Source organism: Urocampus carinirostris, chromosome 17 (genome assembly GCF_059441175.1).
Source record: "Urocampus carinirostris isolate Australia breed hairy pipefish chromosome 17, RoL_Ucar_1.0, whole genome shotgun sequence".
Lineage (NCBI taxonomy): Eukaryota > Metazoa > Chordata > Actinopteri > Syngnathiformes > Syngnathidae > Urocampus > Urocampus carinirostris.
Window position 1 is genome coordinate 15,374,545 of NC_142365.1, and position 25,473 is coordinate 15,400,017.

At 42.6% G+C, this 25,473-nt stretch overlaps 2 protein-coding genes across 2 annotated transcripts; both read left to right on the forward strand.

Annotated features, from left to right (window-relative positions):
- The first annotated feature begins 579 nt into the window (after positions 1-579).
- On the forward strand, positions 580-11,497 carry ncbp3 (nuclear cap binding subunit 3). The gene is made up of 13 exons (XM_088321421.1): positions 580-810; positions 2,941-3,006; positions 3,080-3,185; positions 3,278-3,403; positions 3,493-3,600; positions 3,674-3,801; positions 4,852-4,960; positions 5,028-5,127; positions 6,403-6,509; positions 6,576-6,879; positions 7,967-8,115; positions 8,295-8,471; positions 10,094-11,497. Exons 1-13 carry the CDS (start codon positions 625-627, stop codon positions 10,390-10,392), a joined length of 1,965 nt encoding a protein of 654 aa, XP_088177547.1. The 5' UTR covers positions 580-624; the 3' UTR covers positions 10,393-11,497.
- A 2,341-nt stretch (positions 11,498-13,838) lies between these two features.
- Positions 13,839-24,743, forward strand: pcf11 (PCF11 cleavage and polyadenylation factor subunit). Its single transcript, XM_088320973.1, has 17 exons — positions 13,839-14,174; positions 17,138-17,263; positions 17,462-17,644; positions 17,762-17,929; positions 18,456-19,456; positions 19,518-19,689; positions 19,782-20,085; positions 20,166-20,297; positions 20,369-21,579; positions 21,652-21,709; positions 21,795-21,896; positions 21,962-22,070; positions 22,139-22,322; positions 22,412-22,567; positions 23,898-23,990; positions 24,075-24,110; positions 24,182-24,743. Exons 1-17 carry the CDS (start codon positions 13,950-13,952, stop codon positions 24,401-24,403), a joined length of 4,482 nt encoding a protein of 1,493 aa, XP_088177099.1. The 5' UTR covers positions 13,839-13,949; the 3' UTR covers positions 24,404-24,743.
- Positions 24,744-25,473: the final 730 nt, after the last annotated feature.

Sequence of the window (25,473 nt, forward strand, 5' to 3'; positions counted from 1 at the left end):
CCGGTCACGTCCACCTATGAGAACGTAAAATTGCATGTTTCTATCATAGTTCATGTATTTTAATTTTTTTCAGTGTTGTTTTTAAAAAGCTCCAGTGTGTAACATTTGACCAGTAGATGGCCCTGTTGTCTAATGTGAAGGAAAACCAGGGCCACGGCATGCAACAAGACGGCAGAAAAACATGGCAGCAAACTAAGTAGGGATTCCACAGTGTAAAAGACATACACATTTTTTGAATAAAAACAAAATTTGTATGATATTTTACATATTTTGCCCAATATTAAAAGCAACGTTAGGAGGCACTGAATATTACACACTGCCCCTTTAATTTTTTTTTTTTACTACTTCGAGGTGCAAGATAACACACTGTCTCTTTAAGCTTTTGCATTAAAGCGGAGGCCTCAGACTATCATTTTGCAGGCATTTGACCCGGGGGACGGTGGACGCAAGTTTAAGACCCCTGCTATAGAACGAAGAAAGATATGCGGGGGTAAAATAAATAACGAGGAATTACGTTCCAAACCATTTGGCGCGGTAAAACGTCATCATACCCAGAAAAAAACAGCGAAGAAGAACTAGAAGAGCCAACCACATCAGCGGGAAGCTGTTGGTAGCAGAAGTGTCATGGCGGCGGCGGTGCGCAGCTTGCGGCTGGCGGAGAAATCGGACAGCGGCTCCGACCGCTCCGACTCCGCGTCCGACTCTGAGTCGGATGAAAGCGCTCGTGAAGCCGAACCCATGGAGGTGGAGGATGGCGAATTGGAGGCCGAAGACGTCTCCGTCAAGCGCTCTGTCAAGGAGCTACCGCTGGTAGGTTGTGCCGGGCTTAGGCCTCCATAGACGCGGCGCTGGCGTCTCTGTTTCCCAGGGAAGTGTGACTGCAAAGTAGGCGAGTTTTTACAATACTTGATGTTTGTTGTGACCGTATTCTCGTTTTATAGTACAGTAGAATTCCGTGATACGACGTGAATCTTTTCTGATCGGATATTGAATGGCGGGAGCCCAGGTAAAAATATTAAAACATTAAAAAAGTTCAAAGCAAGCTCTATGAAGACATGTGTAAATGATTAAAGAAACATGCAGTAAATACACATGTATCGGAAAATCAGCTGATCAAATAGGTGCTCGAAAACCTTGAGGATGCTTGAAATGTAATGATGTAGTTTTCAAGGGTTGAAAACTCCTTGAAATTTGGGGAAATTGCTTCAAATGCTTGAAATTGTCATGTGTCAAAACAAGTCTGCTTAAAAATGAAGCCAACACTGCTCCTTGGTGGCTTTGCTTCCCTCATGATGAACGGCGGATGATATTAGTTTGTATGGCATTGTCTCATGAAGGGTTATCGCTCTCTACTGGTACACCTAAAAAGGAACTACGAAAGGAGTATAAGTGGAAATATCACAAATTATCACGGGGATTTATGATGAGCAATGCAAAAAATTAAAATGGCTTTTCTCAGGGGTAAATTGTAATGGGGAAAACTTCGTGCTACTGCCATAGCTTTTCAAGTCAAGTCATGTTTATTTGTATAGCCCTTAATCACTAGGAGTCTTAAAAAGGAGATCGCTCTTGGACCTGCGGTTTTCCTCTAGGTTCTTAGAGTCATTAGTAGACCAGCATTTTCTGAGTGAAGGGTCATAGCAGGAACATAGGGTGCAATTTAATCTGAAAGATATGAAGGGGCAAGTTCATGCATAATTTTTTTCGTTACCAACAGAACCTTAAAATTACATCCCAACGGTTGGTCAACTAAAAGTTTAGTAATGTGATCAAACTTTCTCTTTTATGAAAGCTTCGCTGCAGCATTTTTATACCAGCTTCAAACTTGAAGCTTGACATCAGAAGATCAAGGGCTATATAAATTAACATGACTTTACGTGTGACGTTGAGTTGAACTGGTCGAGTAAAGTAGCAGATGGATTCAGAGGGAGAAGATGGCGAAAGCCGATTGACCATGAAACTTTTTTAAAACTTCTACTTGCGAGGGTTGTCCTGCGCTTATCAGATATCCTTGCTTTAATCACCTAATTTTTAATATTAAGCGTGATCGTCGATTGACAACGGCCATGCAACTTGACGGGAGTGGTGATTCTTGTGCCATCTTCGTATACTTTATAATTGCACACTTTGTTTCCATGGTTACGTTTTTGCTTTTTCCTTTAGCATAACTGCAAGCCTTGGACCAAAAGCATCTTATTACAGTACAAAAAAGGATCACTGATGCGCAAAGCCCTTACACTCTGAACAGAATAAATATACTGAAAGGCATGGTGGGAAGTAGTTCACCCATTAGCATATAAAGGTTATCATGATAATGATACGCAGACGGGTATTTTAATGACGTTATTTCTCATCCACACTAACACCGCAAAGTTTAAATTTGATAGGTTGTTGTTATGGTGTAGTGGGGCAGATTATGTTATTTCTATCTACCTTGGTCATATCCCTCAAGAGGGGTGACCGACAGCAAGACACACACATACAATAACAAAGAAAATAAAAGGGAAATAAATAGCATAAAAAACACACAAAAATTTTTGGACCATGGCCAACCCAATTGCCCAAACACCCAAACAAGTTAGGCACCTCGGCACCCAAGTTGGTCATGCTTTCGTCCCTCCAGATGAAACGGGACACCAGAAAGCGGCCATGTCACTCGTGTCAGCGTGACACAACACACTCTTTTGTTCAACAGCAGGGCCCGACAGCTTTCACTGGTTTACCCCTGCCGCATCATACGGGTGCCCAGCCCATCCTTAAGAACGCGTCCACAATCCCACTATCTTTTCACAACACCTCTCCACTCCTTTCTATCACCAACAAGAGCTCTAGCTTCCATTATGATGTAAAGAGGCAACAACGTCATACGGCAGGATTTTGGGGGTTAACTGTTTATTTTTGTTCCCTCTCACATCCTACCTGTCAACTTTCTGTTTGCAGGACACAGGCAGACGGTACCAAAACAAAGCTGGAGCCTTCATCACTGGGATTGATGTCAATTCAAAGGTTTGGAAAATAAAAAAGGAAAGAAATGATCAATTTTAACTTCCGATAGTTTGAAAGGTTTCATTCCCACCAGGAGGCAATCGAGCGGAAAGAGAAGCGAGCCAGGCGTTTTCACTTTCACGGAGAAGTGAGTCCAACTCAGTGCAACATCTTCCTGGATAAAGATGCTGTCAAGAAAGGTAAGCGAGACAACGGCTTTGAAAGAGGAACTAGCGTGGTTTTCATTAAAAATAATATCCAACAATATTTTGTTCATTGTACATGATTTTAGCAATCCCTAAAGTGCGCTTGGAGGCCGTCCATGTCACCGGAGTGGATGATATGAGCACACAGGACATCTTTGGCTATTTCATGGAATATCCCCCAGCGCACATTGAGTGGATCGACGACACTTCCTGTAGGATTGCTCGCCTTTTCCACCCGCTCTACGAAATGTCAGCAATCGGGGAGGCGCCTAAAACCCTCGATATTTGTCCATTTCCACAGGCAACGTGGTTTGGCTAGATGACAACACAGCCATCAGAGCGTATATTAACACCAGCCGAATGCCTGAACCTCACGCCGCCGCCACAGATGAGGAGCGGCCCAGCAAAAGTCAGTCAAGGACCGAAACCCTTTCTCTACAACTTCTGGGAGTTTTTTTTTTTTAAAGGAGCTTTGATTGCAGGTGGCCTGAGTCAAGAGTCAGACGACAACGAAGAAGTGGGTGACGTTTATGAGGACGTGAAAAAAATCAGCGAGGAAAGCACGAAAGACTGCAAAGAGGATCACATGGCGAAAGTGGAAAATAGTCAGGTAATAAAGTTCAATCACGACATGAGATTTTAACTGTTTTTCTCCTATTGATACTGATAAAATCATGCTTGGGCAGACCAATACTTAAGAATAATTACCTTTTAAAGTATATTTCAAAGAAAAAACAAATGCACAAAATCACATTATTTTATGTGTGTCTTTATTTTTGCCTATAATTAAAGTAGAATTTTACAGCTCCGGTAAACGTTTCCAAAAAGGAGTGTTGGAGAAACTATCGCTTGACTTAATCAATCGATCAATACTTGTCTGTCAGTAATACCTACAATAACAAGATGCTCTTATAAGCAACATAACACTTATGTATAGATATTGCCACAAGTGTGTATGATTATGGATGTGTTGACAATCTGAAAATAGATCACTGCAAAACATAATACAAGTGCTCTAATAGTGATTTTCAACCACTCTGTCGCGACACACTCGTGTGCCGTGAGAGATCGTCAGGTGTCCCGTGAGAAATTATCCAATGTCACTTTTTAAATTTAAAATTTTATAAAACATTTGTGAATCATTTTCTGCAAATATGATGTCATTTTCAATCGTCTGTGCTGTAAAAACTGGGGGTATTATAAATTATATTGTAATTAAACATACTGATCAGTGTCATTTTATAACATTTTTGGGTTAGTGGTGTGCCGCAAAATTTTTCCAATGTACAAAACATGCCCTGGCTCAAAAAAGGTTGAAAAATACTGCTCTAATACATATCTTGGCTAAAAAGAATCTATCACTCATTCTTATCAGGTGATATCATTTTAGCTCTACACTGTAGTAGCTTAATAAATTAAAATAAATTTACAAATGCATGTATAGTGTGACGGATCATCGGGTATCTTTTTCTAGCAGGACAATAACTATGTCATTGTTTTCTGTTAATACTTTGATAATTATCAGCCCGATCATTATTTTACATCGCGAACGATGGTTAGGCATTTGCAAAGCAGAAAAATATAAAATGTTGCTAATATTTTCTGAAACTGGATAGCAAACCGATAGATTGAATGAATATTTCTGTGGATTTGTCATCAGGGAAGGGACTTGTCTCAGGCCGAGAGAGATTCTCTGCTGAGAAATGAGCCGCGCCCGGCAATCAAACCTTTCAAAGGAAACAAGATCGTACTTCGCTTCGCTACAGAAGGTCTCCTAAACCCACACTTGACAATATTTGGCTGCTGAACTTCAACTTGAGTTTTGGTGTTCTTCAGATGACAAAAAGGAGATGGGTGCCGCTCGGCGGAGTCGCTATTACATGAAATATGGAAATCCCAACTACGGAGGCATGAAGGGAATACTCAGCAATTCCTGGTGGGTCCTCATCATCCTAGTAATGACCAGGCAAAAATTTCCTTTGCAATAGACCCTCGGGATATAGCAATGCCGCCTTAGAATGATTTCACGTTAGAGTCTGGGGTAATATGTTTTATCTGAACTCCTCTAGGACATTGTCTGCACTATTTGACCACGGAATGATTGTTGGTGCACTAAAAAAATCAAGTTTTGCAGTTCTTACGTATGATGAGGTACATCTTTTAGATGACTGCATGCAATCGTTCAACGTCATACTAAATGCCGATATGCTATTGGATGTGGATACATAATGTGACTGGAACTTAAGGGCGGACCTTGAAAGGCAGCTCAAGTTCCCAACAGAGATGACCGTCACCTCTCTGAGGCCAGACGCCATTCTGTGGTCCCCTGCTATCAAGACAGCGATCATGGCAGAGTTAACCGTTTCTTGGGAGGCACAAGTAAAGGCTGCATATGAAAGAAAGCGAGAGAACAATACAGAGCTGGTACCCAAGTGCCGAGAAGCGGGTTAGGCAACATTCATCCACGCTGTAGCGGTTGGCTGCAGGGGCTTTGTTGGAGCACCCACCCAATGCCTCCTCAGGAGGATTGGAGTGAAACTGAAAAGGGCAATAAGGGACCTGGCTGAAGAGGTGGAAAGAGCCATCATCTGGCTGTGGCTAAGAAGTAAGGACAGGTTGTGGGGGGGAAAGGGGTCCTAAGGGTAACTGCATGGGGGAGCAAAAAGACGTCCCTGCCGTTGCTCCACCACCATGTTCCGGGATGAATGGAGAAAACATCAATGAAGGGTAGCTCCCTGCTGATTACCCTGCAGATTCCCCCTGCCCCCATTTGTCATTGTCGGAGGTGCATCAGGCAGAAACCCCATGCATGTAGTAATTACTTGTGCTTTCATCTTAGCTGAACTACCTCCCACAATACATTTCTGTTTGTAAATAATTGGAGAATTGGCGATTACAATACAATATTTGGTCTCCTGTATTTATTGGGTAGGGGTCCCAAGGCTTGCAGTGATGTTAAGGTAAGAAACAAAAATGTGATAACCGTGGAAATGAAGCTCATGATTATCAAGAATTAAGAACATGGCACACAATTTGCTACCCTTGCTAAATAGCAACTCATTGACGAAAAATCTTACTGCGATTTTACTTTGCGATTCTAACCTCAGAATGAAATTATGTTGCATCCCAGGGGTCTATTGTATGGATAGTTTTTAATAAATGAAAGTTTCCAAGTCCAATCCACCTGACATCATGTTTGGTTTTCTTTTAGGAAAAGGAGGTTCCACAGCCGGCGGGTCCAGCGAGACGTCAAGAGCAAAAAGCCTCTCATTGGGGACAGCATGGGGCACACTCCACCATATACACACAGACACTCTGGTAAAAAAAAAACACGAAACAAATCTTTTAAGGTTAGGACTCACTTAAGCTTTCCACCTTTCGCAGCCGATCTGGTAAACCTGCCGGAGGAACCCATTAAGGAAGAGGAGGAAGAAGATGAGGAGGACTACGGCGATGAGGATATGGACTCCGACGACCGGTTGGTGGAATTCAAAGAGAAAGGAGAGAAAAACATCCTGTCACGGCTGTCGTCGCGGCGTAGCCGACTGGAGCGCTCTCCATCCCCGTGGTCTGAATCGGATGAGATGGATTACGATCTGGAGCTTAAGATGATCTCCACACCGTCGCCAAAGAAAAGCAAAAAGATGACCATGTATGCGGATGAGGTGGAGGGTCAGCTCAACATCAGGTTAGAACAAAAGCATCTTTTTTTATACCAGTAGGATTAGACCTTGGATGTGTTTAATCATAAATTATTTTATTAAGCTTCCCAGTGTGTATTTTCACCCTACAAAATCTGGCTTGTATTCTGAAAAGTTTGGACACCCCTTCCTTACAGTGTAAAAATACCAGTAATGAATTATTACACACTGTCATTTCAAAATTTATTTTTTCCAAAGAGGTCCCATCTGTTTAGTACTGTCCTGTTTCATTATTACCAACTACGAGCCACTTTTTTTCTACATTTTAACACTGGCTTACAATACGATAAGGTTTATTTTATTTTTTCCGTGAAGGGATGGTCGCAAGGGTGTCTGCGGCGAATTGGGGCACATGCTGGGCTCTTCTCGCAAATTACCCCAGCTGCAGTGCCTGACAGGGCCCCGGGTCGATGAGTTGGCGATGTATTATTTGGTGTGTCGCCTGGCCTAGAACTGGTGCGGACTAGGAAATTGGACTGTTCAATTTTTATAAAAAAGCATTGCAAGAGATGCAGGCGGGTGTTGGCGCAATGTGATTTCTGCCCAGTACTCTGAATGTAAAAGTGAGCACTTGTATGAAGCGTGGGTAAGCGGTATATGATTCTTTTGGTAGACAAATATTGCGTCATCTAATTAGATGCCAGCAAAAATCCTACTACACTTTTTTCACTTACCCGACGAAGCGAGAGGGAGAGCCCGGCGCTGGCTCTCTGTTCTGATTCCAAGCGCGGCGGCGGGCAGGTGAGGGGCATAAAGGTGGTGGGATAGGGGCGCAGCAGCAGCGGGAGGCACTGCACATGTACTTGTAGTTGGCATGGTGCAAAGGTATGTATACAAACGTATGCTATATTTCAGGGTAGCCATGTTTTTTTAGTTTTTTTTTTTTATTGTAAGAAACTGATGTGAATAAGTCTGTTGTTATGGCTGCGGCTTAATATCCAATTGAAAAACGAAGTTGAGTACCTTCTTTAAATTTGCATGCGGCTTTCAATCAGGAATTTACGGTATCTTTTTTTTTTAATGATTGTGAACAACATAAGTCTGTGTTGATCCAGCGTCCTCTCTTGTGAACAGAAACCGGGTGGGCCAGTCGGCATCCCAAAGCCGGGTCAAGTCCCCGTCACCCACTCGGGTAACAGACGTGCGACAGCTGCTGGAGGAGAAGAGGCTGGGGCTGACGCAACACAGGCCGCCTCCCTCAGTGGTCAAGAGTGGCAAGACTGGTAAGTCCAGTCAATCTTGCTTCAACACCAATTGCAAAATGCCCTAAGGATGGAAACATTCCGTAATTTTTTCTCAATACTTTTCCCATCACGTCCCACAAATAATAAAACACAAGCGTGAAATGTTCCCTCTGCAATAAATGTCACGACGTCAGGCTGACAAACATTTCTTTCCCTAGATGTCCGACAGCGGCTTGGGAAGAGGCGCTACTCTCCCGAAAGGGGCCGCTCTCCCTCTCCAGTCTCCCGAAAAGATTCTGCCCCTCCTGCCAGAGAGCCAATCAGTAACGTGCACCGCAGATTGGGGGTCGTAAACCGAGACAGTGGCAGCTCTAAGTCGGCTCAAGACAGAAAAAGTAAGTACATGAAATATTGGAACCTGTCCATTTTTTCCCTCTGCATGATTTTGGAATCTACAGTAACACTCTTCTCATGAGCTGAATAAATTCCAGGATCATGCTCGCAGCTCATCGCTTGTGTAACGTAGCTATAAAACACATATTCCTGATCACTAAAAACGAAAGAAAATACAGTAATAAATTAAATAAGATGATAAAGAAATAAAATGCGAGATAAATATTTGTGCGAGTGCTACTGAGGAAGGGTAGGGGATGGTTGCAGATAAAGGTCACAGAGATTGCAAACCTGTCCAGGTTTTCAGAATTTTTATCATTTCACATATACTTTCTATACCAAATTTTACACGGGATTTCTTTTTTAAAAACAGGCAGATTTCATCTTGCCTATTTTGGCTCCTATCGGGATACTATCCGTCCCTGGTAGCAGACGACAACGTCTTCATTGATTACTAATATTGTCACAGTATTCTAGTCCGTCATGCTGTGAGTAGGTGCCACATTGTCTTTGTATGGTCTATCCATCCATCCGTTCTTTGCACTGCGGGATGCCGGAGCGTTTGTGTCAGGTTGAAAAGGATGTCTAAAAGATTTAAGAAACTTTTAAGTTCTAATCAAACTTGTTTATTAAAGAAAAGCAAGCACATAGAAACAAGGCAATTTTTTGTTCTTGAATCGAAATGAAATGCTTCCGCCAACTGAAGTGTGCGCCTCTTTTTTATATGATCTTCTGAATTCTGATTGGAGGACACAGTAAGGTTTTTGATTGGTTCAGACAAGAAATGCAGTGTATAATGTCGGTCGCTAGATAGCGTGCGATTATAATCAATGAACATTTGAACTTGGGAGTCAAACTTCCACAGAACAAGAAGTACCCAGCGGCCTTTCAAGTTGGAGACGGTTAGCAAGAGAGTTCCGTGCACCTGTTTGATAACATATAGGAGTCTAACAGTGAGTGTCTGAATTGAAGCCTTTTGGCTTGGGAACCTCGTTGTCCTGACCTTGAAGGTGCCCGCTCCTGGGAACAACTTGAAAGCTTAACTGGTTTTGAGTACAATACAGAAATACCTAAACACACAAAGATATACAGACGAATAAAGATATATAAACGTATGAAGTATGTATTGGGTGTATAATATAGAATATAGTATAAAAGGCACACTAGGACCATAATTTCCCTTATAGTAAGGTCTAGTGTTGTTTTATTAATAAAAAGGAGTTTAAATAATTAATAGGAAGAGCAGTTGGAGGAGGTTGACCGGTACGAGATGGAGAGACTGTTTATGATATATAAGCACATACTTTACACCCAAGATTAAAGTTACTGTAACTTTAAACGAACGTACACATCAAAGATTTTGTAGCACTATTGCTTATTATGAATGTTCAAACTGGACAAGCTGATACTGGCGATGAGCAGTCACGAGCTGTGAGCGGTCTCTAATGGTAGCCTCTGGGACTGCTCCTCAACTGGATTTTTCTTTGGAAAAAAAAAAACCTTGTGTATCGAAATTATCCTGTTTAGAGGTGCTCGTATAAAGAGGTACCACAGTACAATACTTTTAACATGAACGTACATGGCGCACTTTTTGAGGGACTTCGAATCCTACTTCTCCTCGTAGGCAGCCTCTGGAGCCGCTTGGGCGACAAAGAAGAGAAGACTGCAGAGCGCGGGTCAAGCGGCGGCTCTTCTGGACACTCATCCTCGCGTCGCAGCCGGAAACACCGCGGAAACGAAGAGGAGAAACCGGAAGAGCGAGGCACCGAAGAGGACGACTCGGCGCTTCAGAAGGTGTGGGGCGCCATTATCAAGCAGAAACAGGAGCGCCTCAGCCACAAGTTGAAGAAAAGCCGCTTGGACAGCCTGCCTTCGCTACAGATCGAGATTAGCCGGGACAGCAGCGAGGACTCAGACGCTTGAGACGCTTTGGACTATCGTCTGGATTTTATTTTGGTGAACTGTAACGGATGACTTGCTAAGAGAATTGTGCTTTGGACCCACCTGCCGTAATGTGTTACCGTTCTTTCAATAGAAAATATCTAAAAATGGATTCAGGTCAGTTTTTTTTTTTTGAAAAATGGTCATGTGGAACATTTTTTTAAAGGAACAAGCGTGTATTATTTGGCACCTCCTAGCGGTAAAAACACCTTTTCTTTTAAATACTCAATGGTCAAAAAACATGTTCATACGAGCCTCACCGTGAGGGAGATGGCCTTGTAAGAGATGACATAATTGTCATCTTGCTGCTACAGGATCATGAAAACCTCATGAAAGGCTTAGCCCCAACAACAATCGAGGAAAAACTGGGATTTCATCACTTAAATCCTCCCTAGTTTGTATTTGTCCATGTACTTTTTAGCATCTGTTTTCAGTGGCATGGCAATACAGCAATATTTGGTTGTCAAATAATACACACTGTCCTTTTAAAAGTAATCAACAAACAGATTAAAAATAAAAATCCCACCTCTTGACTAGAAAAAGGTTTTTTCAGTCTAAAATGCTTCATTTTCTTTAGGCCTTTTTTTAATATGCAAAAGAAAGTTTGCAGTAACTTGCATTTATATTTGGAACTCATGCAAATTGCAGCTGTGTGGCTAAAACGTTTCTAATGTATCTCCCAAAAAATATCAAGATTCTAAGAATTCAAGATGCACAACGTCAATGGATTACTTACAGACATTTCTGTTCCCGTGTCACTTCTGTGTTCATTTCATTTTCTCTATGTATCAGTAAACTATTGCAGATTCCCACACGGCATTAGGACTATGGCAATGTCTTATAAGATACACTATTAGCAAACCGTTATCATTTGAGTCGAAATGTATGTAGGATTTGGAATCATTTTTACAGATTTCATGACTTGTTTATTTCATCCCCCAAAATATTTCATTTTAATTGTTATCTCCTGGACAAAAGAAACTGCTTTGACAAGGTCTTGGAATCCACTGCAGAACTACACGAGCTGTCTCTCGGTTTATGTTCTATTCTGTATTTTCTTTATGTAAATAAAAAAAAATGATCATCAGCGCTTTTTTTTAACCAAAACATTCGTGAGTGTTTCCAAATTCCATATTACTAAAGGACCAATTGCAGTTTGGGTAAAGTTATATAGTTCTAAAATAAAGCAAGATTTGAAAAAGAAATGTAAAGGTATTAAACAAAAAAATGGGAGAAAATGTTTTTTGAGGTAGAAAGAAAATACAAATTTGTGTCGTAATTCTTTATAATGCAAACGCCAAAAACATAAATTAAAGAAATAATGAAATTATTTCAAGATTCGTTGGCACATGCTACAGTATATCTTACTCGTGCCACTTCTTGCTCTTTAAAGCCCCCACACAGGTATGTGTTCTAAATAAGCCTCTGTGACGTCTTTGACAGGGGTTTAATTTTATACACGAGGAAGTGAATGGTCTGTTGAAGAGATGGGAATTCCGACTCTTATTGGATAACCGGCTTTTTCAGCTCCGCTCACTTAAAATGTTTGGTTCTTACTGCTCCCAAACGGCTCTTTAGGTTTTTGTTGTTTAATCCGTATATTACCATTTATTATGTATTAGAATGAATGATTAGGGGGGGGATTAAAATTAGCACTTAAATGATAAAACTTTTTGGGGAGGGAGGGCTGATCAGGATCATAAGGTGTGATATGCTTACACATGGTTACATCCATGTGCTGCTGCAGAAGACCAGAATTTTCCCACTATATCTCCTGCATGACAAAAGAGGCGTCTAAAAGTGGCAGAGCAAGGGGGCTGGAAATCCCCTCCTCTGAATCAACCTCCCACAACGAGTCAATGTCGCGCAGAGGGTGAAAGACTTGAGCCTCGGAGTGCTGAATGTGCGTGGTTGTAGTACAATTGAGAAAAAACGAGGTGAGATAGAAGTTTGTTTCTGAGAAGGTTGGATGTCTTGCAATTGCATTGAGGTAAACTAAGTTGAGAGGGGGTGCTTAGGTGTGTTTTGGCGATGTGGAAGGCAGAGTGTCAAATGTGAGTGAGTACAGACTGAAGAGATCTTTTCTTCCTCATGCCATGAGGCTTTTTAACTCTACCCGGCAGAGTAAAAGCCCACAGTAAACCACACCACCTTCATTGCATATTACCGAATCTTATTGCAATATGTATTCTGTGTAGCACTATTTAGTTATTCTATATAACACGCTACAGTGGGCATTTGCACGTCACACTGGGTATTTGTATATTGTATTCTTTTTGCTTTAGTATTGTATTGTTCTCAGCGAAGGGATGCTGCTGGAAATGTGAATTTCCCTTCGGGGATGAATAAAGTATCTATCTACATGGAGAGCTAGGAAAGGTATGGCTTCGTTGGTGAGTAAGAGAGTGAAAGAGAGTACTGGAATGGAAGGAGGTGTCCTTAGAATTGATGTGGGTTCAGGTAAAGTGGGGAAGGAAGATGTGGGTGTTTCTGGGTGTGTATGGTCCAGGTACTGAGGGATTTGAGGAAGAGAGGAATTAAATCTTGAGTGATTTGTCAATGTGTGAGATATAAATTAAAATATTTATAAATCAACAAAGAAAAAGACAAAATACAAAACAATTTTAACATTTTATACCCAAGAAATGCAAAGTCGGCCGCAAAGAATCCCTGAAAAAAAAATTGACCAATCATAAGAGAAAGGGGATCAGTGGATAGGAGGCTCATAAAGCTCATTTGTTCGCGAACAACCGCAAAGTCAAATGTAGGGCTCACATTTTTTGCAACGTAGCCCTCATTTGCCTTTTCTTTAAGCGCATTAGTAAATACTGTAAAAGTAATTGCTATCTAATTTTAAGTTAAGTGGTTTTTTTTAATGGTGTTATGATCTGAAAATACACGACGTAAACATCTTGAAGGGGCGGGGGGGACAGAGCAGCTGAAAACCGCCATGTGTGCAGGGGCAAGGCGCGGTTTATATTCTGCAGCCAAAGGCGTCGACACCAAATTCCCCCACGCGGTTGGCGTTAGGTGTGCGTGGGGCTCTAATGGGTGCTTCCGTGTCTGTCACAAAAAACAACCAATTACAATCGATTATTCGCTTCCTTAATAAAAAAAAGGCCAATAGGCATTCGCGGAAACATTCGCTGTTAATTTCAAAGTTTTGACAACCTAATAACTTTACAAGTAAATATATGAGAAAAATATTTTCAATACTTTTACACACAAAATTCCAAATTAATTATTTGATTACATAACTCTTTGTTTTAACATTCGTCGTCACTCATTGCGTAAGTCGCGCCACCCCTCGGTATTTTAATTGGGTTGTTGCCATGTCCGTCACGGAGCAGTAGCCAATGAAAATCATATATTTGCTTCCGTTTAAATGAAATTAACCAATAGCCACGTCTCCCAAGCTCTTTCTGTCTGAGACGTATGAAGGCCGTTAGTCCAAGACGCCATTTTCTGATCGGCGTCAACGGGCTGAAGAACGACGCCGGAAAAAAACCCGTTTTAAAATAACCTTGTCTGTGAGATTAATGGACTGCATGGTGCCTAATGCCTCCAACAAAGTGGTAGCTTCACCTTGCTTAAGGATGGCCGACAGTGCGGCGAGGAAGGACGCTTGCAGAGAGTATCAGTCGTCGCTGGAGGACCTTACCTTCAACAGCAAGCCGCACATCAACATGCTGACCATTCTGGCCGAGGAAAACGTCAACTTCGCCAAGGATATCGTCGAGATAATTGAAGCACAAATAAGCAAGGTTTCTATGATAAGAATATTCTTTTAATTTTGTTCCAAATTTCGCTTGTATTTATCAAGGTGCGGTTAGCCGCTTTGCTAGCTTAAACATGGCGTCCACGATAGCAAAATGTCGGTCGTATTTACTCGTGGTACTTTTCGTATTGTCATTTTTTTCTGTAGTTGTATATTAAAACATACATTCGTGTTTTTGTCTGTTATTCTCACGCTGATTAATAATCACTTGTTCCAACGTGAAGCAAAGTCCGACATAAAAATGACACAATTCTTTGAGAGGTTTTGGTCGAGTGACGTCGACTATCTTCAATCTACTTTTTAATAATATATATATTTTTTTAAATCCAAATTTTATTTGGCTCTGTTAATTGAACACGTATTGTTTTAAAAATATAATAAAACAAATTTGCTGACAATTTTCGACTTGCCTACGTCATCCGTTCACCTGTATATGTGACATAATGCTGCTTTTAGAATACTCTTCGTCAGTGATATCAATATTGTATGCAACGAGATTAGACCGATTGTTCTCAGTTATTTTCGATTGTTCTCAGCTTAGGGATGCTGCTGGAAACGTGAATTTCCCTTCGGGGATGAATAAAGTATCTATCTATCTATCTAGACCTGGCACTCCACGGTAAACTTGTAATATTTATTTTTAGGAGTAAAAGAGATGAGATCATCAAAATAAAGAGGGGGTAGATATTTACAACGTGTTTAGGGACTGGCCTTTGTTAAAATTCTATCTACCCTGGTCCTATCCATTGAGAGGGGTGACCGACAGCAAGACACATAACAAAACAAAGAAAATTTAAAAAAAGGAATAAAGCAGCAAAAAACACGCAATTTTTTTTGGACCATGGCCAACCCAAATGCCCAAACACCCAAACAAGTCAAGCACCACTGTACCCAAGTTCGTCATGCTTTCGTCCCTCACAAGAAAGTGGCCATTTCACTTGGGTCAGGGTGACGCAACACACTTCTGTTCAACAGCAGGGACCGACAACTTTCACTGGTTTACCCCTGCCGCATCATACAGGTGCCCTGCCCATCCTTAAGAACGCGTCCACAATCCCACTATCCTTTCACAACACCTCTCCACTCCTTTCTATCACCAACAAGAGCTCTAGCTTCCATTATATTTAGACCTCTTTCCTGCAGTGCACTCATAACACCATCCATCCACGCCAATTGCGGCCTTCCTCTTGGTCTCCTTCCATTGACTTCTGCTCTGTAGATCCTCTTCAACATTCACTCCTCATCCATCCTCTCCATGTGCCCAAACCATCAGAGTATTTGTTAAATTAAGTCAAGTTTATAGATTTTAATTACAAAAAATGCTCAATGGGCTGCATGACCATTAGTGCAACAACAGAGAATAGTGCATTGTGATAAGACTTAAAAATAAAATTCTATATAATAAATATTTTCTCAGTTTCGTGTGCTTGTTAAGGATGGTGATTGCCCAGGGGATGAAATTGTCTCTGAGCTTGTTATAGTTTTAAGGGACCTCAACCTTTTTGGGAGTAAACAGGTTCTAAATAGTTTATTTGAGGTTTACATTTTTTTGGCGTGCCCCTTTTGATACTGATTATACTGCATTCTGGAATACTTTGCACACTTTTCCCGACTTGCTTACACATTTTGAAGCAAGTTGTCATCCGACTGGTTCTAAATGCTTACATGTTCACCCTGGAGTGCCATGTCTAATCTTGCTGCATACAATGTTTCACGACGTTTATCGATGACTGTGAAGACGAGTCAATATTTTTTTTTTGTTTTGTGTGCTTATTTATGGCAGTAATGGCTCTAGGTAAGAAATTGAAATAGATTTTGATCCTTTCATAGTTGTTTAATAACCTCCATGAATTTCATAATCTCACTGAATGTTGGACAACAGGTTAATATTTGACCAAAGACAACTTAATATTTGCAATGTAATTTTAGTTAAAATTTGTTTAATGTAATGTATACATGTTTGTTTTCTATCTAGTTTAACACAACCTTGATTTGGTGCTTCCGCCTTGAGAGCAGTACGGGTAATGATTGCCCAATGTACCAAAGCAACTAGTGATTTGTTCCACAATTCTGTCATTTTTATGGTGGATTTTTGCTTCATAGGTTTGCGTTTGTTGAACCTGGAACATTGTCTATGTGGTCAAAGTTCATAATTGAAAAGATGGTGCTTCGTATCATAAGGATTTTTTTTCTCACGTCTTTTTAATGTGACAAATGGAGTTAATAAATAAAGTTCCGTTAGCAGTGTGCCCTGATGCTCATTGTTTGCTTTTGACGCATGCCACTGCGCAGCCCTGATCCCATTAACGTGAAATATGATACTGTTCTTGAATGGCTAAAATGTTTAATAATAAAAAATGTGAAATGTGCTTTTGTCATCTTTTATTTCCCAATTAAATTTTATTATGGCAAGTCTGGTTATTTTTGAATGTCTTAAGTTGAGTTTGATTCTGACTTGTTATAAACAATAACATCGATGCTGTGTGGTTCAGTTCTCCACTTGAGTCACAGCAATTTGAAAGCAGCTGCATTAAAATGGTTCCAAAATGAGTTGTGTAACTGTTTTCAATGCCCCCCACTCCCAATAACTGCAAAATGTGTCAAGAAACAAGACTAATAAGTCCCACGGTAAAGTACAGAGAGTGGTTTGATTATGGGCAAGAAACCCTCTCTGGAGGTAAACTGCTTCAAGGATCCAGCAGACTTTTTTTACACCACGCAAATCCAGGATTTTCCTTTTTTCCATCACTAACTTGGACTTGTCTTCGAAGGAGTTTTTTTTTTTCCTCCTTCCCAGTTTGGATATATTTTACAAGTGAAGTTGGGTGTTAGTCCTTCACCATCCCAAATTATAGTTTTTTTTTTTTTTTTTGTCAACACGTTTCATTTGTTGTGAAATGTTTTAACCCCTGTTGTGTTCTAAACTTGTTGAGTTTTCTATCGCTCTAGGCCCCAGCAGCCGAGAAGCTTCCAGTTTTGTACTTAGTGGATTCCATAGTGAAGAATGTTGGAGGAGAATACCTTGCAGTGTTTGCTAAAAACCTAATCGCTTCATTTATATGTGTCTTTGAAAAGGTAATTTATTTTTCCTCTTTTGCCACTTTCCAATTGTATTAGTGGCCACACTTGTTGCTTGCATTAATTGGCTACTCAGGTTGTGCTCTTTATGTTTTGGACTTAATCTTTTGATGCCATAACCTTAACAATTTTGTTTTTTTATCATTGATCTTTTTTCGAAACCAAATGCCGACCAACGATGCATTTTGCCTGTAGGTGGATGAGAACACTAGAAAGAGTTTGTTCAAGTTGCGATCAACATGGGACGAAGTGTTCCCTTTGAAGAAACTGTATGCGCTAGATGTTCGTGTCAACTCCGTGGATCCAGCGTGGCCTATAAAGCCGCTACCGCCCACCGTAAATGCCAGCATCCATGTCAACCCAAAGTTCTTAAAACAGGTGTGTAGTTAGTCAGTTTGATAATTATTTATTTTAGCCCGGGGGAGCGGATTTTCTTCATTGGTCTCTAATTGGTCTATAATTTCTTTTCCTTATACACCCGTTCCCAAACATTAGTCTGAGGAGCCCCCTCCGCCCCGGCCTATGCCAACGCCACCGGTAGTTCAGTCTGGTGTGAACCAAGAGCAAATGATCAGGCAGCAACTGTTGGCCAAGCAGAAACAGCTTCTTGAGCTTCAGCAGAAGAAGATAGAGTTGGAACTGGAGCAGACCAAAGCGCAACTGGTAGGCAAATGTTGCATTCTTAATGTCTATAAAGATTTTGTTTATTGTGTTAGTATTTGAAATAAATTTCTGATGAATGTTGTCGACAATTTTACCCAGTTAAGTCCATCCATTACAGCAATAAGAGGGATTACAGTTGATCTTGAACGTGAGTTAGTTGCTCCAAATGTTGCTGTGGATTATATAATGTCTGCAGTTTTCTTGTGAAATCTGTACATATACATAATGCTGAGCTCCAATTGGTTATTATCCCAGAAAATGTTTTTGCTTTCAGCAAGCCGTCGGCTGGATAAAAGAATTCTGATTCTTTATCCGACTTCCACTTTTTTTTCGTGCTACTACTCAATAATGTAAATATCATAAATCTGTTTTGACTAATATCTGACTATAGACATTGTCAATCTAGAATGGTTTACAATGTTAATTATGAATCTTTTCCTTGCTCAGAAGGTGACCGGTTTAGTGTTTGAAATAAGCACACTGTCAAGAAGTTGCTTGAATCACTTGTGATATATTTGTGTTTCAGGTGGGGGGATTTTCATTAACACCAAACCCAGCACCATTCACAGCATCCCCTAAGCCGGTCGGCCAGCCCACCCCTGTGGTTCGACCGCAGACCACGCCTCAGCTTCAAAGTGACCCAAAGTTGCCCACTAGAGACCCACGTCTAAACCGCTTTGGACCCACTGTAGCCCCTAAAAGCAAAGAGCTACCTTCGGTTAGAAAGGAAGCCTCTCCTGCAATTATACATCCTGTTGTCGCAGCAGAAAAAATGCTCCATCCAGAAAAAGGGCGAGTTCTGAAAAAGGATGAGAAGCCCAACACCAAAACTCCTTCAGTGACTAAAAATATGCTGTCCAAAAACAAGCATGTTGAGATGGAGAACCTGAAGTCTACAGACAACTCTAAAAAAGATCCACGGTTGAAGAAGCGTGGACCTGACAAGGCAGGAGAGGACAAAGACGGGGAGCAGAAGGAGAAGAAAAGATTCTGCGATAAGCGAGACGATTCGCCACGTGTCGCGGAACTTCCAAAAGCCTATAGGGGGAGGCTACAGAATGGTGCTCTTATCAAACGTGATCACGTTGAGGCCATGGAGAAAGTTGGGGGTAACGCTCGGTCGCACGCCAAGAGGCGGACTCGCTCCAGGTCCAGGTCGCACTCACCGGCCTCGGCTGCACGGAAAGGCAGGAGGTCGCCCAAAAGAACTAGGAGCATTTCTCGTTCCCCATCGCCAACACTTAAGGGAGGAAAACAGAGTAGGGTCAGGGGTGATCAACTGATACATGGAAAAAACACGCGAGATGAACGACCTGCATTCAAGAAGAACCAGGCAGAGAGTCGGCACTCTAAGACACCAGTAGACGACAGGCGGCCCAAGGCTCTTGTGGACGACCGGCGCTCCAAGACTCCAGTGGACGACCGGCGCTCCAAGTCCAGAGACTCTCCACGGGGCCATGACGGGGGTGGCAATCAGAACAGAGACACTCCTCTTCGCTGGAGGAGCGGCTGGGATGAAAACAAGCAGTGAGTAACTCATTTTCCTTAGGTTTCAAACCAATCTCAAACTTTGTACGACCTCTTTCAGTTTCAAACCAGGGGATGCTCATGGCAAGTTCGGGCCCCAGAGGCATAAAATGTACAGTACTCCAACACGACCCACAACCCCACGCACCCCTAAACACCGGCTCAGTGTGGATGCCAACCTTCAGATACCCGAAGCCCTCAACTCGGCATCCAAGAAAGACCTGCTCAGACGGGTATATTCCCTAGACAAATGCAAACTTTTACCACCACACAAAAATATTCTTTTTTTGTCATACCTCGTTTTTTTTTTCTTTTTAATTTGCAGGCGAGCAAGAGTCTGGAGAGTGGCGAAATTTCACAGGAGGACTTCCTTAACATGGCCCACAAGATTAAGAACTTTTTCCAGTATCAGGAGGAGAAGCAACAGCGTCCCGAAAGCTGGAATTCCTCTGCCAAATTTCCTCAAAAGACATTACTGCCCACGGGTGCTGAGTCCTTGGACCAAGCTCAGTTGACTTATTTTGAGCACAAATCCAAGTTGAAGAAGACTCAGGTGGCTCACCGTGCCGACGAAGATTGGGAAGGTTCGGAAGAACGCGAGGAGTTGCTCCCTGAACCACTGGAACTCGGTAACATAATCATTTTCATAAACGAGCAATGGCGGTGTGGTTTAGCTTGTGTCCATCTAAAGCTCTTGGTTTGTTAACAGGAGAGAGAAGTGTAGAACGTGAAGAATCCCGACAGCCACTTGCCCCTATGGTAGAGGAGTACAACCATGGGAAAGAATTCCCAGCCCTCACAGGCCTTCGCTTCAGGAAGAGGGCTGATCCCAGAGAGTCGAGTGAGTGCAAAACAATAATTGAGTAACTTTGTTTTGTGTAATTGTGCTACATTTTTGGTTTTTATTTCTAGGTGAAAGAGAGTGGAACTCCCCCTTGACGGAGCGTCAACGCGAGGAGCAAAAGAGCGGCTACGACGCACCACGGCGGTACATCCCATCGGGTGACTCCAGACACCCTGACCCTCGGCGTCTGGACGGACCCCCTCACTCGAGCACCCTCCTTCTCAGAAACTGTCCTAGTCCGTCTGCTATGGAGAGCCAGGTGCCCATGTTAAAGCGCGAACGCCTGTCGCCGCTCCACCAGAAAGACTCGGGCGACATGAGTCCTGTCCCCCGCTTCGAGAGTCCCAACAGTGTGCATTCCGATGACGGGCCCCTCCCGCCTCAAAATATTCTGAAAGGCCCCTTGCTCCTGTCAAATATTCATCAGTCGGGTAATTCCCCGAGAAACACCCCTCCACATGAAGGCGGACATGCCCCTGCCAGATTTGACGCGCGAGGACATATGGGCTTGTCCATAACACACCCCGGGGGCTGGTACAATGAGCCTTCCCATTTTGATGGTCCTCCACAAGGCGGGCCCCTTCAGCACAACATGCCAGAGCGCTTCAACAATGAGCCTTCCCACTTTGAGGGTCCTCCACAAGGCGGGCCCCTTCAGCACAACATGCCAGAGCGCTTCAACGAACCACACATCCCACACGGACCACTTAGGGACAATATGGGCACGTTAGAGGGTCCTTTGGGTCATCAAGCTCCCCTGAGGTTTGACGTGCCAGGGCATCCGGTCCCAGTCCAGTGCTTTGACAATCTGGGCCATGTTCCTGGGCCGATGGGCTTCCAACAGCATCAGCAACAACCAATGCACTTTGAGAACCCCGCCCTGCGGCAAGAAGTCCCCGCCGGTCCACTACGTTTCGATGCACCCGGACCCCCGGGACCCTGCTTCAATATACCTCCGCAGGGCCCACGCTTCGATGGCCCGCCCCACCAACAACCTCCGCTCGGGTTCGCACCTCAACTCAGCATCCCGATGCGGCCGATGCCCCCTCCAATGTACGACAACAATCTCCCGCCCTTGCAAAACTTTCCAATGGCTACTCAAGCTTTCCAGGAACCCCTTAACCCTCAGTTTCACCAGGGAGCCGTTGGGTTTCCTGCACCACCCAACATGCAACCCCCTGCCAATTTTAACGTCCTACCCCCCGCCCCTCCCTTCAGCCAGCCGGGCCCTGTCCCCTTCTTCAACACCACAGTTCCTCCCGTCAATATGCAGCAACCAGTGAGTCCACTTATTATTTGGATCACACCAGAGGGGAAAAAAACAATTTAATATTCTTGTTTCTGTTCTCAGGTGTTGAACATGAATCAACCTTACCTGCCTCAGAACCCGCCACCTTTTACCCAGCCAGGTAAGCTCTCATTGACTCCTCTGTATATATGTGAGAATAAAATGAATATTTTGTGTCCCTGCCTCCCCCCCAATGCCCTCTGCAGAGAACCATTTTGGTCAGGTGGATGTCAACGACTTACTTTCCAAACTAGTCTCCACCGGCATCATCAAAGGGTCACAGCCTGAAGTGACCGTGACCACCAGCGGTGAGTCCATGTTGGAACTCGCAGTGAGAAACGTCATTTTCTGAACGTTTATTTCCAATCAATAGAGTTGCCAATACCAGCACCAGAGGTTCTTCCTGTAGAGGAAGAGGAGGAGGAGGAGGTGGAGGACGATTTCCCTGACCTCACCAACTTCAATCTGGAAGACATGAAACAGTGAGGACTCCTTTGAATTTTCTCAAGCAGTAACAGTTTGAATGACTCTTCCATTGTACCTTTGCCAGACGTTACGAGAGCGTGGTGACCAAGCTGTACTCTGGGAACCAGTGCTGCCTGTGCAGCATGAGGTTCACGGCTGCGCAGACTGACCTCTACGCCGACCACCTGGACTGGCACTTTCGGCAAAACCACGCCGGCAAAGTGGCCGGCAAAAAGATCACGCATCGTCGCTGGTATTACGGACTTGTGGTAAGAAATGGGACACCCTCTGGAAAGCGTGATGCTATCGCGTCTTATTGATATTTATTTTAAAAAAAAATCTATTTTTAAATCGCTAGGACTGGATCGAGTTTGAGGAGATCGCCGACCTTGAGGAGCGAGCCAAGAGCTTGTTCTTTGAGAAGGAGAATGAGGAGGAGGTTCAGAAGACCCAGGCGGCAGCTAAGGAGAAGGAGTTTCAGAGCGTTAAAGCCGCCAAAGACCAAGTCGCTGAGGTGGGTTGGCTTGGGTCTGAACATATGCACTAGAGCTTCAGGGTACGACATTATAGGTCTGTTCTGATGTGGGAAGTTAAGTTGACGAATAGCAGGGGATAGAAAACAATTGTAATGCCTTCTGAACCCCCGCTACCACGGATGAAAATATTGGAATAACAAAATGGCATATAGTTGGTACTATTTATTTATTTGTAATATGCGAGTGCAGGGGTCAAACATGGTGCCCTCAAGCAGGTAGCCCCTTGCGGACAGAATCTGAAAATAGCTCAACAGTGATGGGTCACTGCAACTTTCAAGTACATTTTTTATGGTTGAGGTGACTTATAATAATAATAATAATAATAATAATAACATGGCAACAACATAGTAATAACAAGCTATTTTAGAAATGTATATCAAAATGGTAGCCCTTGGCGCCAATTTGTAAGGAAAAAGTAGCTCTGTATTTGAAAAGGTTGACCGCTGTACTTGTGCATGTGACACCATATATCTTGGGACAAAATTCAACAAAACCCACCAAATTGGAGACAAAAGCCTATTCTTGAGGATATTGTTTTTTCACTGTGATGTTCGATTCTATATAATGCTGCCAGAGGCCGTGTCCCATATCAACAAATACACCACTTAAATTTCAGATCTGCTCACACAATCAAATTGCTGTGGGTGCTTGGCTGGCGTGTTCAGGTGTTTACGGTTTGTTCTGTGGGGTTTCATCTTAGTGTCTCACAGTGAACATAAACTGTTAAATAAGCTTCCATATAAAAAAAATCCTTAAAGAAGTACAGCCCAAAAGTGGTCCGTTGGTGTAACGCCGTGAGTGTAAACTGTTATTTGAAACGTTGCCCCATACACTCCAGACCGAACAACTGGGATACGGTACTGCTTCAAATGCAGTCAAATTGGGAATGTTCAGTTAGTAATAGTGCTTTAATGTTGTGTTTTTAAGGATTGTAAAGTGCTTGGATTTTGGGTGCAGTGGTTGGAAATGCTTGAAATTGTTTGTTTCCTAACAAGTCTGGTTAAAAATGCAAAATTGCTCTCTGGTGGCATCGCTTTACTATTGCATTCTTTTGTAAAGCTTTATCGTTACTGGGGTGTTTTTTTTTCTAATTGGCTTTGAAAGTCCTCAAAAAGTATTTAAATTAACCATAATAAGTGTTCGAACCCTGCATCTCATTCCGCACTGTAAACAAGATGTCACAAGGCAGAGTCACCTTATCCTGGGTGTCTACCGTATTTGGAACCATCGTAAACTAAAGATCCAACGTCGCCCCTCCAAAAATATTTGGCTTTCTTTCCTAATGCTTCAATGTGACTACGTCCACAGTTGTGCGAAATCTGCGAGGAGCCGTTCGAGACTTACTGGGTGGAGGAAGAGGAGGACTGGTTCCTCAAGAACGCCATCAGAGTGGACGAGAAGGTGAGCTTCATTCCTTGGGGGGACAATTCAATATTTAACGCAATATCCGAAGCGCTGACTCACCACATTTTTCTCTCGCCGCAGAACTTCCATCCTTCCTGTTTTGAAGATTATAAGAATGTAAGTACCAAAAGAAACCATCGAGTGGGTGGCTTCTGTGGTCTGACTTGCAACTTTTGTCTCTCTCTCAGACGTCCTTGTACACAGACTCAACGCCGTCGCCCAACAAATTGCTCAGCGAACACCCGCTCGGCGCCTTCGTCAAGGCCGAGGAAGACGGAGAGTCTGAATCGTGCGCCTTCGCCGCCTCCGTCAAAAAGGAAGACGTTCCCGAATCGAGCGAAGGCGCCGTGAAGACGGAAGAAGAGGAGCCGCTTTTAACAGACGTGCAATCGGACCAGAAGAATCTCTGAGGGGCTTCTCCTTGGCGCTTTTTCTTTGTTTTGAAGGGAAAAGTCTTCAGTCGATCGGCGATTGAACTTGAATACGTTTTAGTATTTGTGCCGAGTACCTAACGCTGCTGCTGCTTTGATACACGAGCCCGTTTCTTGCTCGGGCTCCATGTGTAAAATGATTTAATTTATACATTAAAGTATTTTTGCAATCTCTGGCGCACCGCTGATTTAAGTTGTAGTTTCGGGAAATTTTGAGTTGGCCACGATGAAGGTAAGCATCAAGCCCCATCACCTGCGGGTTTCAGTTGCAGGCGCTCGTTTTTGGGTGATAAATTTCAATAAAGGTTGAGAAACTTTGTGTTGATTGTTCTTTGGTTTAATTGTTATGGTTTCAAAGCTAACAATAAAGGTTTGGTGAACATACAACCGGTTTGGGGTGATTATTTACTGGAATAACAAGAGGGACAAATCTGCGTGCCAAAAATCGAGGCAGACGGGAAGCACAATGCTTCTATTTTCATCTACAGTAAAGAACAGTGCCAGGTTCTGATGAATGGTTGAATTTTAACTGTTTTTTGAGGGTTGAAAAGTGCTTGAATTTGGGGTGGAGTGTAAATGGTTGAAATTGTTGCCACGGTTCACTAATCTGGCTTGATAAACCACACATTAAATGAAAAAATATATATAAACATGTCCACTGAAATAAGTTTATTCATGGTTGTCTAAGAACTTAAAACTCACTTCTACTCCATTGCATACGAATAACCTACTCCTCTTGTCGGTTGAAAATAGTTTGTGTAATATAGTGTAACAATCTGTGAAGCCCTTTGAGACTCTTCGTGATTTAGGGCTATACAAATAAAAATGACTTGACTTGCACATGCACCATGATCTGACAGTCTGCAATCATGACTTGAGGCCAAGAGATGGCAGCAGAGTTAATGTTACAAATTTCGTATAGCTTTGATCTTTAAAATAATTAACTTTACTTGCACCTTAAGTACATTGTTAGTGTTGGAGGGATCAATAACAATACATTCTTTGAACGCTACAGGAGAAATTCAAAAATTGACTTTGAAAGTCCTAAA

Bases quoted from the DNA above. Each gene is read 5' to 3' on its own strand.
- ncbp3 (XM_088321421.1), top strand. From the start codon at position 625: ATGGCGGCGGCGGTGCGCAGCTTGCGGCTGGCGGAGAAATCGGACAGC. The intron at 4,961-5,027 runs GTCTCCTAAACC...GGTGTTCTTCAG, and splicing joins ACTTCGCTTCGCTACAGAAG to ATGACAAAAAGGAGATGGGT. The intron at 5,128-6,402 runs GTGGGTCCTCAT...GTTTTCTTTTAG, and splicing joins GGAATACTCAGCAATTCCTG to GAAAAGGAGGTTCCACAGCC.
- pcf11 (XM_088320973.1), top strand. From the start codon at position 13,950: ATGGACTGCATGGTGCCTAATGCCTCCAACAAAGTGGTAGCTTCACCT. The intron at 14,175-17,137 runs GTTTCTATGATA...CTATCGCTCTAG, and splicing joins TTGAAGCACAAATAAGCAAG to GCCCCAGCAGCCGAGAAGCT. The intron at 17,930-18,455 runs GTAGGCAAATGT...TTTGTGTTTCAG, and splicing joins AGCAGACCAAAGCGCAACTG to GTGGGGGGATTTTCATTAAC.